This window comes from Urocitellus parryii, chromosome 10 (assembly GCF_045843805.1).
Source record: "Urocitellus parryii isolate mUroPar1 chromosome 10, mUroPar1.hap1, whole genome shotgun sequence".
Lineage (NCBI taxonomy): Eukaryota > Metazoa > Chordata > Mammalia > Rodentia > Sciuridae > Urocitellus > Urocitellus parryii.
The window spans coordinates 26,936,142-26,955,508 of NC_135540.1; the positions used below are offsets into that span (position 1 = coordinate 26,936,142).

General features: G+C 50.1%; 1 protein-coding gene across 1 annotated transcript in view; it reads left to right on the forward strand.

Moving 5' to 3' along the window:
* Fhdc1 (FH2 domain containing 1) overlaps window positions 1-14,547 on the forward strand; it is a 31,874-nt gene extending 17,327 nt beyond the window's left edge. The window contains exons 6-11 of the mRNA XM_026384750.2: window positions 951-1,021; window positions 1,119-1,226; window positions 3,490-3,560; window positions 5,774-5,891; window positions 10,156-10,320; window positions 12,514-14,547. Coding sequence (XP_026240535.2) covers window positions 951-1,021; window positions 1,119-1,226; window positions 3,490-3,560; window positions 5,774-5,891; window positions 10,156-10,320; window positions 12,514-14,547 — 2,567 coding nt within the window. The remainder of the gene's footprint in view (window positions 1-950; window positions 1,022-1,118; window positions 1,227-3,489; window positions 3,561-5,773; window positions 5,892-10,155; window positions 10,321-12,513) is intronic.
* Window positions 14,548-19,367: the final 4,820 nt, after the last annotated feature.

Sequence of the window (19,367 nt, forward strand, 5' to 3'; positions counted from 1 at the left end):
GTTGCAGGAACTTGTTCTTTCTGTTCAAATAGTGATGGAAAAGCATGTTTTCATATTAAACGTTGCAAACTTGTGGGCACGGCAGAAATGCTTCTTATCTGGGTGACCTTCCCAAACTGGCCTTCCTAGATAACGAAATATAGGCAGTGATCCAAAAGTAGCTTGTACAGGAGAATATTAACTTTAAAATATCATAGGTAACGTTTGGCTGACTGTATATACTATAATTTTGAGGATCAAGTTTTCTCTTTAACTTTTCAAATGTATTTTAGAAATTTAGTTGTTGAGTTTCTGTCCCTAACTATACAAGAGATTTGGTGGTAATAGGGAGCTCTCTAGCCGGGGTATTACAGAGGTAGCTTCCTTCTTAAAATCTTCATCCAGTCCAAATTAAATGCACAGCTTTGAATAAAATGGAAAGGTGCCCTGAGAGCCAGGGCCCCAGGGGTTGGTGCTTTGCAAGTCATTTACATGTCATCCCAGCTTGTTTATTTTTTTTTTATCTCTTCTTACCTCATTGGTAAGCAAAACGCTGCTTGCTGTTTATTTTCATGTTCCATAAACACAGTCTCAAAAACTAGTTGACATGAAGGAAAGAAAATTAACTAACTAAAGAGGAGAAGAAAGTTAGTTCCTGTAACACCGAGGACGGCCTTTCCTTAGGCTTCTGTCTTTTCCACTGCTTGAAGTTTTTCCTTAGTGAGCCCTTTTGTGATGTTTAACTGTCGTGCATATCTGATCCCTAGTCAAACAGGATGACATGGGTTGCCAGTAGCAAGTGTGCCTTTGGTTTGGAGTGGAATGTGCTACTTGGTTTGTTTGTTCAGTCCTTGTATGCAGTTGCAGGTCAGCACTTGCTCCAGGCACACTTGAACTTGGACCTGGCCACTGTCTTGTGCTGGTGGGGAGGAAGCGTCCTCTGAGACACTCTGATGTGTTCTTTTTGACAGAGCTGATGTCCTGTGAGGAGCTACACTCAATATTACACTTGGTGCTCCAGGCTGGGAACATCATGAATGCAGTAAGTAAGATCCAGAAAAAGTTAAAATGTTGTATTCTCAGTTTTCATGTTGGTTTCAGGCATAATTGGTTTCTCTCTCTTGCTTCGCCTTCTTTAGGGAAGGTATGCTGGCAATGCGGTAGGATTCAAACTATCTTCTTTGCTCAAATTGGCAGACACAAAATCCAACAAACCTGGGATGAATCTTCTGCACTTTGTCGCACAGGTATGTGGAAATGACAGATATGGAGAGGGACCGGGTATGAAGCCCCCCTGGAGGCTGGGAGGTCTTCCCAGGCAGTGAGATGGTGTTGAGTTAGGGAAGGGCATGGTGAGGTCCAAGGGAGTTCTCTTTGCAGGAGGCTTATTTGCTTATGTGTGGATTCCTCAGCTGAGGATTATAGGGCTGGAGGGAAGTGGAACAGGTGAGGCCAGGAGCTGGGAAGCGTGTCATGAAGGTGTCAGGTGTCAGGTGTCAGGCGTGAGAGATGGGGAATTTGGGTTTCATGCTTTGGCAGTGGGAAGCCAACAGAGGTTTGTGCACACCAAAATGGCATGATCAGATTTTTGTTTTTCAGGACAAAAGGTACTGTGAAGGCTGGGTTGGAGAGGAGAGAGAACTAGAAATAGGGGTACATCTTTGTGGAAATTGGTTATTTGGGGACAATGGTGGCCATAGGAATAGATAATAGAGGACTGAAGATGCACACACTCCCAATGTGCACTAGACCAGATTTGTCACCAATTGTGTTTAAAGAGATTGCCTTTTCCTTTCTTCTGTGAGTTGTGTGTTAGAGTGCCCTCCTGCAATGCAGAGTATGGGGACTGACCCCATCCGTGGCTTCTCTGGGGGCTGAGTACGGAACCCGCAGCACCTCCTGCATGCTAAGCACATGCTGTGCCACCACCGAGCTACACCCCGGTGCTGGCTTCTTGTTTGGACAGGGTCTTTGTGATGTTAGAATAGCTAAGCGCATTGTAGAATCTCAGCCATGGTCAGTTCTCTCTTTTTGGTTAGATGATCTCAACTAACTGTAATGATTTGGTTTTCCTCCATTGATTCCCTTGTTCCGACACAATTTTAATCTGGGAAAGGAAGCTCTGTGCATGTTTGCAGTGTGAGCTCCAGGACAGGATAGAACAGATAGGATGGGGGGTTCTGACTGTCCTTTAATAGCCTCAGACAAGCTACTTAAACCTCCTTAGACAAGCTACTTAAATCTTTAGACCCTCAGTCTTATGATGAGGTTAGTGACAGTGCCCGCAAAACCAGGCAATTGAGGGCTAGGGTTGTGGCTCAGAGAGAGAGCACTCGCCTAGCAAGCATGAGGCACTGGGTTTGATCCTCAGCACCATGTAAGAATAAAATAAAGGTATTACGTCCATCTATAACTAAAAGATAAATTTTTTAAAAAAACATGTAATTGAGAGGACCCAAGGAGGTTAGGTTCATAGAGGGCCTGGCTGACTATCTGGCAGATAGTAAGCACTCCATAAATAACACGAGTACTGTAAATAACATACAATACTGCTGCTATGTTCTTCTGAGGACAAAGGGCCATGTTTAACTCAATACTAATTTTTTTTTTTTTTTTGCAGCACTGGGGAGGAAACCCAGGGTATCGTGCATGCTAGGCAAGCACTATATCCCTGAGCGCCTCCCCTACTCCTGAGTACAGGATTCAGAAGTTCAGGGCATTAAGAGAAGAAACTGGGGGCTGAGGTTGTGGCTCAGTGGTAGAGCACTTGCCTAGTGTGCATGAGGGCACTGGGTTCCATCCTCAGCACCACATAAAAATAAAATAAAGATATTGTGTCCCCCTAAAACTAAAAAATAAATATTAAAAAAATTCTCTGCATTTCATCTCATATTATTTTTAAAAAGAAGAAGAAACTATTCCTTCTCTGGCACGGATTGCAGACGGTGCTTCACCCAAGCTCTGTCAGATCCATGCATCCAATGGCTCTGACTAACTTAGGTCGCTGCCCACAAGGGCAAGTCTCCTGGGTCAGTAATGGCTTCCTTCCCACCTGCCTTCTGCTCACCCTCTCCCCAGGTGAAGAATCCACATGCCTCCAGGACTGTGTACCTTCTGACTAAACTCAGTTTGCAAACTGGTTTAGCAGCCGAGGCATCCCAGTCATGGAAAGGCTACTCGTAGGTATGGTGGTATTTAGGCAGGAGGTATTGGGTTCTCTGAAAAACAAAGGGCCCTGCTAAGCTGCCACCTCCTTCCATTGAGTCCCCGTGCACATGAATTGCATTTCATGTCAACGATCGATTGCTCTGGGAAGTTAAATGTATCTTGAGACTTCTGGAAAATCTTACTAAGAGGATCGGAGTTCATATGTTAGTGAATTGCTTTAAACATTGCAAGCTGAAAATGAGCAGTGATTTCACAGTTCCTTTAAGCCTTCAGAAGATGATTTCCTTCCAGTTTTATCCATCCAATGAGGGAAAGAAAAAAAAAAATCTGTTCTTGTTTCAGGAAGCCCAGAAGAAAGATGCCAACCTTCTAAACTTTTCTGGAAAGCTGCATCATGTTCAGGAGACTGCTAGGTAAGTGGGGAGCAGGCAGTGAGCTGGGAGAACTGCTTGGCTTAGCTCCCTTCTGGGGAAACTACTGAGCAGTTACAACTTTGGGATTCAAGTTTGAACTTTAAAAGTTTTCCCTTGTTAAACTTGCAGGCCTTCTTTTTATTTGCTTAACAGAGATGTGTGTGTGCCTTGGAATTTGGGGGTTTTGAGTAATTAACCTTTATCTTTTAAAAGTTTTTTAGTCTATTCTAATGAAATGTCATCAGTTTAAAAAATATATATGGATTAAGAACTTTAAATCTTTCCACACCCAAAAGATAGGGTTCAAACAACACAGCTTATTACCCTGGGAGTTGGTTTGTATCAGTCAAACTTTCAGGGCCATACATCGCTGTTTCCTTGTAGAATCTAACATGGTACATTTATTTTCTATTGCATTAAAAGGGCTTGGAACCATACCAAGAACTCTGAAAGGATTTGATTTTAAACTAGTCACTCAACTTTACAGAGAAAGTATCTCCCAAACAAAGCTCTAATTACATCACTCTAATTTGCTTCTAACCCTAATATGGAAGCATGCTTTCTTTAATGCAGGCTTAATCTCTGTGTGTGTACCATCTTGAGTCCTGAGTTTTTCAACATATAGGACATAGTCATTCCAAGGTAAATGCTTCTGATAACTAGTTCTCTACGGGGAAAAAAAAAAAAGCCCTGGCTTGTAGCACTTGCTTGTTTCCATGCCATGAATACTGGGACCTGGCAGATATCAGGCTGCTGACACAGAGTCATTGAATGCAGAGCTGCGGAGAGACACCCACACTGGCTCTCAGGAGCTGGCTCAGTGCACCGCTCCTTGTATCAGCCCCGTTCATACTGTGTGCTTATTACCTGAGTGACTAGAGCCAGCTGTGACAGAGCCGGGCCATATGCATATAAACAAGTGAACCATAGTTCACAGCCTGTATCTCACTGTTATTGACTCTGTGAACATCTCACCACAGATTACATGTCTTTCCCAAAGGGGGATTATCAGTGCAAAGGTGTAAACAGTTCATAATTCATGTTTACAGATCACCTGATTATTCTCCAAGAAGAATGGATAGCTTAGAAGTCACAAACTGTCTTGCTTTTTAATTACTAGAAGAAATCCGTGGGAATATTTTTACTCTGACTATAGAGACCTTCTATAGAAGATAATACAAGGAGTTATCATCATTATTTTTTTTTTTTTTTTACGTACTGGGGACTGAACTCAGGGGTACTCTGCACCACTACACCATATCCCAGTTCTTTTTTTTTTTTATTTTGAGATAGGGTCTCACAGAGTTACCCAGTCTGTCCTCAAACTTGCCATCCTCCTGCCTCAGCCTCCTGAATCACTGGAATCACAGGTGTGCGCCACCTTTCCTGAAAGGGGATTTCTGGTCTGAGTTGGATCAGAAGTTTAGCTAGACATGGTAGTAGAAGACTCCTTTTCAGTGAGATTTGTTTATATGAAAAGGAAGGTGAATACACAGGTGAAGTACAACTGGATCTCAGATGGGCACCCAGGACCAATTAAGGTGGAAAATTTCATTGCACAAAGTTAAGTTAGTGTCGACGACGGAAGCATGAATGCATCCTCATTTATAAATTTCACCTGTTCACTTTGCCAGGTTGCAAGACCCTCTTTCATGTTTCATGTTCCACTAATCTTCATTCGCTCTAGGGATTCGAAGCATTGCAGTCCACGTAACCTCTTTCTTGCAGGGCTGTTGGCTGTGTTTGAGTTCTCCGTGAAGCAGAGCTCGGGCAGCCTCGCTGTGTGAAGCGGGGAGAGGTGGGCTTAGTGTCTTCACGGGACCCTGCGTTACGTTGGGGCTGTCAGCATCCGTGGCTGGGCCTCTTGGGTTAGAGCTTTCCATCCCCGGGAGAGCGAGCGTCTCCAGAGCCCGGTGGCTTTTAGTTTTTCTCGTTTGTTGCGTGAACGTGCTCACATCAGCTCGTGAGCCTCTTCACAGGCCTATGGTTTTGGTTGTCTCCCCTGTAAGCGCAGAGTGACAGCCTCCTCTGAGCCGGGGTGTGCTCTTGGGAAGGACTTGCCTCCTGAAACAACACTTGGGGACTCCCAGACCTACACCCAGGGCGGCTCTCCCCTCCTGCTTCCAGGGCTGGCCGGCTGGGGGTCCTGTTTGATGTTCCCATTGACCCAGGGCTTCCTCGTGCCCGCTGCCCACTCTCACTCTCTTCTTTAGATTGTCTCTGGATAACACGGAGGCAGAACTGCACTCGATCTTTGTCAGGACTCGATCGCTGAAGGAAAACATCCAGCGCGACGCGGAGCTCCGGCAGCAGATGGAAGACTTCCTCCAGGTTTGTAGGACTGCAGGCAGTCCCCAGGCCCTCAGATCTCATCTCCCCCCCAGGGCTGCTGACGATTGTGTGGTGTACTTGTGGAAGCAGCAGGTTCATGTTTCCCCCCAAGTTAGTACAGGAACTCGGCATCTCTCCACGCCGGTATCTTACAGAAGATGTTGGTGTGGTCTAAAGCTTGGTATTAGTTTAGAAAAGTGGCTTTTGCTATGGCTGCTCATTGTGTGTGACCCCCTTGCTCCTGACTGTAGTGAGTGGGCATCAGCTTAGGGCACTTATGTTTGGAATGTGCCTGGCATCTCGAGACTGGGTTCGAAAGCAATCAGCTTTTGAACAACAGCACAGAGTTCTGCAGAACTCAACCAGACACTTAGGACTCAGGCTCTTCTTCCTTCCCTTGTTTATATGGAAGAGACAAGCTGCATATTGGCATGATTTCTAATGAGAGCAGCATACATATTCGAGCGCCCGTCCCCGTGCCTATCAACACCCAAATACAACAACCCCATAGGGTGTGTCGGGAGCTGTTCGAATAACATCAACAGAAAACAGCCGAGTGGACATGTTTGTGACAGCTCATTGTGACTCACTAATCACATAGTCTGACATACTTCTTTTATCTTCCTCATTAAAAAAAAAAAAAGTGGCACCATCTCACGCTTTTGCATTCTCTGAACCGGGGTGCTGCCTTAAAGGTTGTTGGTGCTGTGAGTTGCACAAGGCAGAATCCCTGCGGCTGGGCTTCCTCCGCAGCAGACAGGAGCAGCTCGCTTCAAGGCCGGACACCAGGGCCTGCACTTGTTGATTGGGTCTTGTCAAAGTGTTCTGAGCTTCAGCTCCTGTCGGCGAACACTGGCCTACAAGCTTATTTTTTATCACTCAACCTGTGCTCTCTATTTGCTTTCAAATATAACCAAATGCTAATTTTCCCTTACTTCACATTTTTCTCAAAGTGCAAAAACAAAAGGAATACCACCACCAGCAGCAGGACCACAGAGAGACAGAGCAGTAGTAAGTGCTGTCAGCTGCATAGAATAAGCTTAGGAATCCAAGAATGAGACCCTCACCCATCAAGATTCTGGTTGTTGGGCCAGGCCTGGTGGTGCACACCTGTAATCCCAGTGATTCAGGAGGCTGAGGCAGGAGGATCGCAACTTAGGAGACCCTGTCTCAAAATTAAAAAGGGCTGGGGACAAGGCTAAGTGATAAAGCACCCCTGGGTTCAATCTCTGCTATCTGCCCCCCCCCCAAAAAAAAAAAAAGAAGAAGGAAGGAAAGATTTGACCCTTGTGTGAGACGTGCTGGTGTGGGCTGTTGTTGGGCTGAGGTTGTGGTCTAGTAGATCAACCCTCCCCTGGCATGCACAAAGCTCTGGGTCTGATCCCCAGCACCACAAAAAATAAACAAAATAAAAAGTGTGGTTGTTCCCCCAAGTTCTTATCTTAAATATTAATATCATACACCAATTTTTTTCTATTTTTTGTGATGCTGAGAGTGAAACCAAAGACTTTGAGCATGCTAGGGCAAGGCTTTCTCTTGAACTGTATCCTTAGCTTCTGTCTAATACTAAATCCTGATGTAGAAAGGTCTAGAAGGAAGTATGGCTCTTCCTTCTCGTCATCTCCTGGCAACCTTGTTTTAACTAGTTAAACTCTTCTTCCTGGTTGTGGGGGTTTTTAGTTTTAGTTTTTGTGGTGTTGATTTGTAGTTCTAGGGATTGAACCCAGGGCCTCACACACACCAGGTAGAGTGTTTACCACAGAGCTACATCCCCAGTCCTGGTAGCCGTTTTTTTTTAGTTGGTTTAAACTTGGAGCACTTGACCACTGAGCACATCCCCAGCCCTATTTTTGTATTTTATTTAAAGACAGGGCCTCACTGAGTTGCTAGTGCCTTGCCATTGCTAAGGCTGGCTTTGAACTCACAATCCTCCTGTCTCAGCCTCCCAAGGCTATGGGATTACAGGTGTATGCCACTACGCCTGGCCTGGTAGCCGTATTTATCTCTAAATAAAAAATGCACATAGCCATGGATTTTTCATTCTTAAACTCAACTTCTTAGATGAGTGAGATGAAAATTCTTAAGTAGGTCAGGGTCGGACTGTGCAGGGTTCTGAGCACCAGTCTGAGAACCTTGGGCTTCTTGCGAGGCTAAGCAGAGGGACCAGTCAAGGTTTCTGAGTGGAAAGGTGACAGGGATGCGTCTTTTTGCAGATCCCATCAGCATTTTGACCCTTGGGTGAGACAGGCTGGTGTGGGACTCTGGTCCATAGCAGGCAAGTTAGAGATGGAAAGTTGGTTGACACTCCAACTGCTGATGTCTTTGTCATTGTCCTCTGCCAGCACAACTTTGAACTGTGCCCCAAGCATGTTGAACTCATGGTGTGCAGCTCAGCCACGGTGATTTTTCAGGTCTACATTCTGTGTGGTCCATTTGCCCAGGGCTGGGGTGATGTGGGCACTTTGAGGCCTTCCCTTTCCAGTGTCCGTGGATCCCCACAGGCTCTGCAGATGAGCCTGTGGAGCTGAGCCCCTGGGTAGATTCCTGTTGGGAAGCCTGTCTTCTGCAGCTGAGCTGTTCTTGGCGGGACTCCCTTTTACCCCTCTGCATAAGAATGACAGGCAGAGATTTATCCCTGCATGAATACCCTCCTCTCCATGAAGGAAAACACAGCACAAGGGACACACTGCCTTGAGCTACTGACTCAGACGGTTGTTCTCTCTGGTATTTGGTTTCCTAAATAGTTTTGGTTTCCTACTACCTCTAGAATGTGTTTGGTTTAAGAAAAGGGCCTTCGAGCAGATAAAGTGGTTAGAACGGGTGGGAAGTGGCAAGCCGTAAAGGAATGTCTCTTGGGTCTGTAGCTCACCAGGCGTGCTCAGACAGCGACCGCCTTCCTCGAGGCCTGTGGCCCCCACACTCCAAAACATGTTGCCCAAATGGGACTCTGTCTTCAAAGCATGATACATGGGATTTCATGGAGTAACATGATTCCTACATCCCTTCTTTACATACACACCCAGTAAATAAGAAAGGATCACAAGGCTTCAGTGGGATTCCAAGTACTCCCCTTTACCACCCTGCCTTCTCATGACAGCGCAACCTGAGGTCCCTGAGCTGCACCCCGTGACCCTTTGATGTGGCAGATCCTGTCCTAAAAGGCTTGGGACCTCCCTGGGAAAAGCAAGCTTCCTTCATTCCTGCCACACTGGAATTAGGCCTTGGAGCCTGGGTATTGTAGAAGCATACACAAGGAAAACTAAATCAGTGAGCAGGGGGGTTTGTATGGGACACTAATTCCTAGCCCTGAGACCTTCCAGAATCTCCTGGCAACTGTTGCTAAAACATCAGTGCAGGGTGCTCCCCAAACCTATTAACCACACATGGAGTGCAAGCCTGGATGATTGGCAGAGCTTCCCAGCTGACTCAGGTGGCACCCCTAGTTTTGGCACGAGGGCTTCAGTCCTGCAACACAGACCCCACAGATCTTATTTGGAATTAAGTTTAGACTCCCTCTCGACAGGGCAAAAGGGACACCTTGTCAGTACAAATTCACTTTAAACCTTTGGCTAGCACGAGTCAGTTTCCATAGAAGGAAGAACTGGTGTAGAATGAGTTTCTCTTTGCTTTGCTTTTTGTACTGGGGATTGAACCCGGGGATGATTTACAATTGGGCTACACCCCCAGTCCTTTTTATTTTTAATTTTGAGACAGTTCTCACTGAGTTGCTTAGGCTAGCCTTGAACTTGAGATCCTGCCGCCTCAGCCTCCCCATTTGCTAGGATTGTAGACATGTACGTCACTGCGAGTTTTTCTAATACAACCACCCGTACACCTGAGGAATTTATTCAGTAACGTTGAAAGTGAAAACTTGTTAGTGGCATTCTACAGAGTAAAGGTCTTAAATCAGTCTTTTTTTCTTTTTCTCTTTTTTTTCAGCATCTCACTCACTGTCTTGCCCAGGCTGACCTCAGACTCTGGGGTCAGGCGATCTCATCTCCGCCTCCTGGGTAGCTGGGGCCGGAGGCGCACCCCACGCACACCTAGCTTCAGTCTGCTCTGTGCCCCTAGGTCTCAGGCAGCAGGTCACCTTGCTTGCTCAGCTTTGTTTGGGTTGACTTACTTTCCTTTTGGCTCTGAGAGCGGTGGCCTGACAATAAGCCTTCCCTTCTCCAAGACCTGAAGTCGAGCCCTGGGAGCAGACAGAGCCCCGCCTCTTCGGCTGACCCGTTTATTTCAGTGCGTTCCTGTTTGTTTTCTGCAGTTTGCGCTGGAAAAGCTGACAGAGCTGGAGCACTGGAAACAGGAGCTGCAGGGCGAGGCTCACACACTTATAGATTTCTTCTGTGAAGACAAAGAAACCATGAAACTGGATGAGTGCTTCCAGATATTCAGAGATTTCTGTACCAGATTCAACAAAGCAGTTAAGGTACGGCTGGCTGGTGACGACTGCACACTTTCCAGAGTGGTTTGGATGTTTATTTTTCTTCTTGCCGACCTGGTCCTCTGCCCGTGGTGGAAAGAGAGTTCAGCATCTCCATGGTTTCGGGAGCATGGACAGGCCCCAGGCTGGGCTGGCTGGGGCCGGGCTCTGCCTTTCTAGACCTGCAGGGTCCATATCACCAAGTGTCTGGCCCCTAACCAACACCCGCAGTAAAAGCATCTCGTTAGCAAACTTCATGATGGAGGTCACACGTTTACACTCCTACCAAAGATCCTAATGTCCTACTCAGCCCCTCCCCAGAAGAGAATTTCCACTCTCAGGGACACTTTTGTTGCAGTGGGATGATTGGAAGATGCCTGGTGTCATGACGAAGGCCAGCGAAGCCTATGGTCACTCCTAGATCCATAAGGAGCTGCTGCTGCCCTGAGCACAGGGCCACACTTGGTCCCTTCAACCACCCACTCCAGTGATCTCCAGTGAAATAGAAAGCCGGGAAATGCTCGGGGTAGCTTGACTGTGCAAATCAGACTTTCTTTTTTGGTATCAGGGATTGAACCCATGGGTGCTTAACCACTGAGCCACGTCCCCATCGCTTTTATTTTTTATTTTGAAACAGGGTCTGGCTAAGTTGTTTAGGGCCTCGATAAGTTGCTGAGGCTGGCTTTGAATTTGCCATCCTCCTGCCTCAACCTCCAAAGCCACTGGGATTACAGGCATGCAATACCATGCCTGGTTGCAAGTCAGGCTTTTAACAAAATGTTGATTAAAACAGAATCCCACATTCCTTCTTATTAGGTGGCAATGGAGAGCCAGGTACTTCTGAGTCATCTCTTGCCCTGTATTTTATTTTGATTAACTTAGTTGGTACTGGGGGTGGAACCCAGAGCCTGGAGCTCCTACCCTGCATGCAGACCTGTCCCCAGCCAGCTTCCTGGGGGAACTGGTCACATTTCTCTCAAGCCCAGCTTTACTTTAGCTCCTTCCTCTATCCAGCCAGAAGGAGTCTCAGCCGGTAGCCAAGTTGTACAGGCCTGTGAGGCCACCTGCGTGGTGCTGTCGCCCAGCTGTCCTGAAAGCCAGGACCTGGCCCCACCTCACCATGCACTATCTTGGAGAAGGCTGGACAGGCTTAAGGACCCTGGGGGAGGCTTAGGCCAGAGCTGAAGGAGGAGCCAAGAGTCTCCAGCCAGAACCTCACAGAAACTTGGAAAGTCCACTGTAGGAGGAAATTGATTTTCAAGTAAAAACTGCTAACAATAACAGAATTGGGTCATGAGATCCGTGTAATTACATGATTACATGGCTTTCCCAACCCAAAAGAGATCCATGATTTGTGACACGGATGCAGCCAGCCCTCCACTCCACAGTTCTCCCGCTGCAAGTTCAACCAACCACGAGTTGGAAGTATTTTCCTGTGAAGGGCACATCTGTGCCAAACGAGTGCAGGCCCTTTTGTTGTCATTTCTCCCTAAACAGCGTAGCATAACCACTGCCTACGTAATGCCCCCGTTGCACTGAGCATTATAATTAGTCTAGAGGTGACTTAAAGTATATGTGAGGATGTGCATGGGTTATGTGCAAACCCTACAACTAGGATTTGGGTGTCCCCATGGGGATCTGGAATCAGTCCCCTGCAGATGCTGAGGGACCGCTGGAGATGCACTGCACAGGCGGATGAGGTGTGTTTGGTTCTGACTCAGTTTCTCTGAAAGGGACTGGGCGGCCTGCAGCCGGGTGGAAGGTGGAAGGATTTGTAAAGCCTATGCACTCCTCTTCCTCTTCCCTGATTGTGGGAACAAGTTGGCTTTCTTTGGAGTTGAGGTGGCGTCCATATGTGGAATCGGAGCCTGTGCTTAAGGGACAGTGTATTGGCTGGAGAGCTGGAAGTGGAACCCAGGAAGGAGACCTGTAGACAGATGGCTGGAGCAGGGTGGCGAGTCCCTGGGCCAGATCCCTGCGTTTCTTTGGGAGGTCCTCGTCCACCTGCCTGCACCCCTGCATATGCACAACCCGCCTGCACCCCTGCATATGCACAAAGCAGTGCACAGTCTTTCTCAGCGTGGGATGTGACCCAGGGCTGTCCTCCACGCAAGTCCCTCTCTTTGAGTCTTAGGGTAGGTGGCTTGGCGATTGCAGGAGGCCCCGCGTCTCACGCTGCCTTCTCCTCCCTCCCTTCAGGACAACCAGGACCGGGAGGTGCAGGAGCTGAGGCAGCTGCAGCGGCTGAAGGAGCAGGAACAGAAAAGGCGTTCCTGGGCAAGCGGGGAGCTCGGCTTTGCCCGGAGCAGCAGTGAGAACGACGTGGAGCTGCTGACCAAGAAGGGTGCAGAGGACCTGAGCCCTTTCCTGCACCCCAGGCCCATCAGTCCCTCCTACCGGCCCCCCAACACGCGCCGCTCCCGCCTCTCCCTGGGCACCTCTGCTGACCGCGAGCTGCTGACCTTCCTGGAGAGCGGCACCGACAGCCCCGAGGCGCTCAACAAGTTCAACAGCTTGCCCCGGAGGAGCCCCCGGCAGCCCCGGCCCCTGGTAGCCTGGATGGAGCCTGGAGAACCACGGGGTGGAGGCCCCAGTGGGGCACAAGAACCTCGGGCCCCAGAGGGCCAAGAGAAAGCCACCGAGCTGCCCTCCGCTCGGCAGAGCCAGCCTCCAGCCCCGCAGCCCGAGGAGCCCGCCTCTGCTTTCCCCCGAGCCGCACGCGCAGGGGCCGGCCTCCTCCGGAAGAGGAACAGCGAGCCCGTGGGCTTGGGTCCGGCCTGGGCCCCTCTACTCCCGCCACTGGCTCTGGGCATTAAGGAGCATGAGCTGGTGACAGGGCTGGCCCAGTTCAGCCTCCAGGGTCCCAAGGTCCCGGAGGAGACATCCCCTTTGACCCTGAGTGACTGCAGCCCCGTGGAGCTCGCATCTTTGGGTGACGGGAACCCGCCGTCCCTCGGTGCTGGCCGTGACAGTTTGACACCTGTGGGCAGAGGTCCCCAGGAAGGACCCCGCCCAGCCCCGGAGGATGACCGGGCTGCCCCCGAGGAGCCCAGCGGCGCAGCTGTGGCGTCTGTGGGCAGCAGTGACCCCGAGAGCAAGGACCCCGGGCCGCCGTTGTGTGTCTCGGACCCCACCGACTGCTCGCTGACCCTGGACTGCTCCGAGGGAGCCGACTCCAGACACGGGCAGGGGGAGCCCGAGGAGGAGAGGGAAGGGGACGGCTCTGTGTCCTCCGGACTTGGGGACATGGGGGGCAGCCAGGCGTCCTCCAACCCTGCTCCCAGCACTCCGGGGGAGGCGCCTTCTCCCCTCTCCATGAAGAGCGAGCCGGGCTCCAAGGGTGACCTTCCCAGGGACAGACCTAGCAAAGGGAAGGACGCTGCAGGACCAAAGAGAAACTCCCTCAAAGAGGCGTCTCTGGGGGCCGCCAAGCCTGGAGCTGCCCGGCGGAGCCCGGGGGCCGCGCCCAAGCCCGTGCGCACCCTGACGGCCTCGGAGAGCGAGAGCATGCGCAAGGTGGTGCCCATTTCCAGGGCCAGCAGGGCCCCCGGGGGCTGGAAGCGGCCCGAGCAGCCGTCCCGGCGGGACGCCCCCAGCAGCACAGACACACTGTCGCGCCGCAGCTCCGTGAAGGGGACCTCAGACACGTCGCCCAGGAGGGCCTCCACGGGGGCCGGGGCCACAGTGGCCGAGGAGCAGAGACTGTCCCGGGGCAGCAGCACCCGGCTGGGGAAGGAGCCCCCGCTGCAGCCCAGGGGCTCCCTCAAGAAGCCCAGCGCCAAACCCCTCAGGAACCTCCCCAGGCAGAAGCCCGAGGAGAGTAAGGTCCCCGAGAGCCCCGAGGAAGAGCCCAAGGCCCCGCCCGCCCCCAGTGTCCCCCGCGTCCCACCCCCTGTCCCCAGCTTTGCCCGAAACACAGTGGCCTCCTCCTCTCGGTGCCAGAGGACGGATCCCCCGGCCGTGGCCAAAGGCCCCGGCATCACTCGGACGGTCTCCCAGCGGCAGCTGAGGGTCAAGGGCAGCCCTGAGGACGCGGCCTCCAAGGACAGCGGCAGCCTGAGGCGGGCCAGCAGCGCCCGGGCTCCCAAGAGGGGCCCCGAATCTGCCGAGAGTCCCGCTGCCGACGCGGAGGCCCCTCTGAAGGGCAGAGGGCTCGGGGAAAGGGCCTCCCTTAGACTGAAGGATTCGGGTCGGACCACACTGGGGAGGGTCCTGAATCCATTGCGCAAGTGACGGGTGTCTGTCTCTGTCGCCTCTGGGACTCAGAGGGTGAGGACTGACTGCTGGGAAGAGGCCAACACTGAATGTCTTTGTTACACGTTGAGCCATCCACTGTGCAGGATCCAATCACTAAAGGTACAGCGCGGGACCACACCCGGACCCTGTTCCTGACTCCTTCCCCAGGACAGAGGTTCCTTGACGGATGGACTCCACCTAGAAGATGACGTTCTTATGTAACAAGTGAATTTTTTTTCTGGCCAGTTTTTATATATGTAAGACTTATTTTTTAATATAAAAATAAAATGATGTTTTCGTTGGTTCCCTTTGCAGAGTGAAATACCTCCCGGGGGTAAAAATTCATCTTTAACATGAAAATATTTGTCCCTTCCTGCGTCCCCTCAGGTTCCACCTGGAGCACCACTCAGTGCCCACTGGCAGCTGGCCTGCAGGCCCTGGCTGTCGATGGGCTCTGTCTCCTGGAAGGCCTTCTGGCCTCTGCCTTCTTGTGTGACCTTGGTGGTTTGTGTGGGACCATTAGGTGATGGAATGGGGTGCTCTTGTGTGTTGGGGGCACTGTGGTGGGGAGCTGCCGAGGTGCAGCCCCTGAGAGAATCCTGGCTGGTGCAGAGCCGAGCATCGCTCTGCCAGGGTGGTCCTTCCCATCCTGGTTCCCCTGCTTGTCACCTGTGTTCGCTCTGGTTACCGGGAAGAACCAACCCTGTGTCCCCCGGGGCTCCCCCACCCCGCTTCCGCTTTGCCTGCTCATAGCCCTCGGGTCATTTCTAAGGTCACCTGGAGCCTGAGCCCCCCACTCTCCCCAGCTCCTCCTCTTGATTCCTTCTAATACTTTCTAATGTTGACATCTCTTCCTTCCTGGGTGGTATTTAAGTCCTGAGAAACCCAAATCAAGTTTTTTAATTTGTTAAGCAGACCAAATTTAAAAAAAAAAAAAAAAAAGAAGAAGAAAGAAAAAGAAAAAAATGAAATTGATTTCAAGTCTTGGGAGTTAAAAAAAAAAAAACAACAACTCAGGCTTCCTTTCTTTTGAAGAAAGCTCCATTCCTACCCCATGTCTATCTCACTCCTCTCTGAGATTTGGGAACTAGGGGAATTCTTGGAACATTTTTGTTTTTTAAAAGTTGCTTCCTTTCACTTTGGGTGGCTTGGTGAAACCTTTTAGATGCAGCATTGGCAGCTGGATGGACTTGGGGACATGGATGCATCTGTGCTGAATCCTGTGGTTCATGTTACAGGTCCCTCCTGGGGAATGTTGCCTTTTACCCAAATTAACTGGAAACTGATTTGCAAAGGTGAAAGTCATGGTTGGAGAATTAGGGCTCCAACCGCAGACCTCTGGTAAAGGTAGCCCTGAGCAGATTGTCCTGGGCTCCTGGAGAGGTGGATGGGAGCCCAGAGCAGCTTCTCACTGTTTCAGAAAGACTCAGATGTCACATTCTAACCAGGTAGAGTCAAAACATCCCAAACACGGGGTCCATGTGTGGGTGGGAAACAATGAAGGAAGTCATAAGCGTGTAAACTGATGGGTATCAGGACCCTTCAGAAGGACCCCCAGGGTCCCTGTCCCTGCTTTGTCCTGATGCTGTGTCTGTGGCAAGACACTGCTTCTTCCTGAGCATCTGTCATGCATGTCTCCATATACGTGGGGACATGGCCTCCCTGATGGTTTCTAGGGGTCCTTCCAGCTTCAAGGGTCTGGTCACATGAACAAGCCAGGACCCATCTCTGCCCCAGGATCAGCTCTCAGAAATAACCACCCCCAGCCTCCCTAAAACAGACCTCACTCAAGGGCTGCGAGAAGAAAGTTCCACAGAATGTTTAGGTGCTGTCAGAGGGGACAGGCTGAGCTTCCTAAGAAGAAGTGTTCTCCTCAGCCTTGAGGTCTGCGCATCTGTGTGAGCAGGTGATACCGGATGGCCTTTTGTCAGCAGTAAGCTTGGAAAGATGATTTATACAGGGGAGAAATGTAAATACGTTTCTACAGAAATTTGTTTAAGATGAACTTGGATATATTTAAAGGTCCGTTTACATGGGCTTTTATGTATAGGTAATTTAATAAAGTTCCTGTTTATGGGAGTTGTTTTATCTCAGCTTCTTCTATGCATACGTCCTCAACAATCCCGCAGGGAAGATGTTTAATTTCCTGGAGGGATGGGATGCCAGAGTTGAGGGCAGTCTTTTCCTCCAAAGTCAAAATGAAGAGAGCCAAAATGAAGCTGTTGGCAGCGTGTCTTCTTGGTATAGGTAGCAGGCATCAAGCCTGCAGTGGAGGGCTCCGGAAGAGGGCTTTGTGCCAGACTGTAGGGATGCTGCATGCGTCTGACCCAAAGATCAGCGATGGAATGTTCTGTGCCTCCTACGGGCTTGCGTTAGTCCACGTTGGGCCAGGATTTGTGTAATCTCTGTGGGGCCGGCAAGTCTGGATCTGCTCCTGTGTCCTCCTGCAAGTTGGCTCAGGACAGCCATTGGGAAATCACAGCTCACCTCTGTGGCTAGCTCAGGAATGAGCAGAGAGGGAGGGAGGTGTTGCTTCATTGGAAATGCAGTGCTGGTGCATATTTTTAAAGGAGGGGATCACGGGTAAGATATACCTCAAACTCGGGTTTTATGCCACCTTTTAGTTCTAGAGGACCTCCTGCTCTGCCCGAAAGTGGGTTGGAGGAATGAACACCCCTGCTCAGACATCCGCAGGTGAGACAGTAGGCGATGCGTTTGTGAGTTGCTGCGTGATCCCTGGACACTTAGAACCTGGTTTGGCTTGGGTTATAAGCAGATTGGGAGGCCAAACTCCTTTCTGTACCACTGCTGTGCCCAGAGTGATTGACAACCCACCCCTGCAGCCCCACAGCCCTTTTCTTGGCCTTTGCAAGGAACCTGAGTTCCAGCTGTCCTCCCAAAGATTCAATTAAAAATGGCTGGTTTCCCAACCATTCATTTGAGATTCTGCATATCCATGTATTATGGGGGGTTGGGGGAGAGGTTCTGGAATACTTCAATAGAACTTTTTTTTTCTTTCTTTCTTTCTTTTCTTTCTTTTTTTTTTTTTTTTTTGTACCAAGGATTGAAACAAGGAGCACTAAATCACTGAGCCATATCCCCAGCCCATTTTTTAATCTTTTATTTAGACATAAGCTCTTGCTAAGTTGCTGAGGCTGGCTTTGAATTTGTGATCCTCCTGCCTCAGCCTCCAAAGCCACTAGGAATATAGGCGTGTACCACTGCACCCAGCTTCCATAGAACTTTTAATTCATGTTCTGAGGTGCACGAATTCATGAATGTCTGCCTCCAAACATTGGTATCCTCCACCTTCCACCTCCCTTCTGACAATGATGACATTTGGTGAGTTGATAAGAATTTTCCATTAAATTTCAACTCATTCTTACTTTCTCATTAAACTTTGATTTCATGCTTCAGACCTTACAAAAAATACCAGAGCTTTGTGTGCGTGTTATGTCCCCAAACACCTACTAGCATCAAATATATAACCCCAATGTGATTAATTGACATGCACCTGGTTACTTAGTAAGTGCTGTCTAAAACTAGGCTGCGAGCACAGTGGGTCTGCAGTCCCCCTACTCAGCATCTGTGGGGCAATAACCTGGAGCTCATACTTGGTGTTGGCAGGGTTGACCTCTCCCTGGGCCTTTTTCATCCACAAATGTCTCCCAGTGAAGTTGCTCTAAGCCTCACTGGGTCACCTAAGTGAAAACAAAAATAATATTCTTGCTGTTGGAGAAAATGGATGTCTGTCTTCTGGGCCAGAGCTTTGAAAGGGGGCTTTTGGCTTCCTGGTCGGTGGGTGGCACAACTGGACTCCATTGCGAAAGGGGTCATGGCCCTGGGCAGCCTTCCTAGTCTGCTCATTCAGGGACCCTTCACCAGGGCCACCAGGAGCTTGGCACACCCTGCCACAAGCCTGCGGCATCAAGGCATCGCCCGTCAGCGAGGACGCTGCTCAGAGTCCCCGTTGATGGGTTCATGCCAGACGCTTGGAACCAGGTCCGGGCTTTGCCCCTGGCCTCCCTGGTTAGAAAGGGGGTGCGTGCAGCTCTCCAGGGTGCTGACTGGGCAGAAAGGGAGATGGGTGCCCGCTCACCCTGGCATTCAGGCTGTGGACAACCAGGGAAGAGAGCCCCCATCCTGTTTTAGGACAAGGAAGGCCTCCTTGGAAGGAGAATGGGGCCCACTTCTTTCCCAAGCTGTTGACGTAGAGTCATTTACGTTTTTATCACCTCCGTGCCCTACATGGCTGCCCCTCTGTCTGAGAAGATTGCTGCTTTCAGAGACAACCATTTGGCCAGTTTGGGCAAGTGCAAATGTGGGTCTGAGTACGCTGGGATAAAAATGTGATGGTTCAGCTTTGGAAGCTGCCCCAAGAGAAAGAACAGTGGCTCCATTCAGCTGTGGCTTTCTGGTCACCTGCGCCTCCTGTTCCCAAGGCACCTGCGGTTCCCAGCAGCTGATTCATCCTCAGGGAGGAGAGGGAAGGGGTGGGCTGCCCGAAGGGCTGCTTCTTTGCCGCTGAGAGACAGCCAAGAAGCCTCCCCCACGCCTATTCAAGATGGATCCCAGTACAACAGAAGCCAGGGGCTGGGTCAGCAGCTGCAGAAGGTGCCTGCTGCTCGCAGCCCCTCCCAGACCCTTGCCAGTTCTCCCAGCTCACGGTGGGCTGAGCTCTGGCTACAGCTTCTCTCCTAAAATATGGCTTTGGAGACAGTCACCACACTCATGTTGTCTCAGCCACAAGGGAGAGGTGAAACGAAAAGTCATTCCCACTTGTCAATGGAGGAATTCATTCCAGAAAGATGGCTACT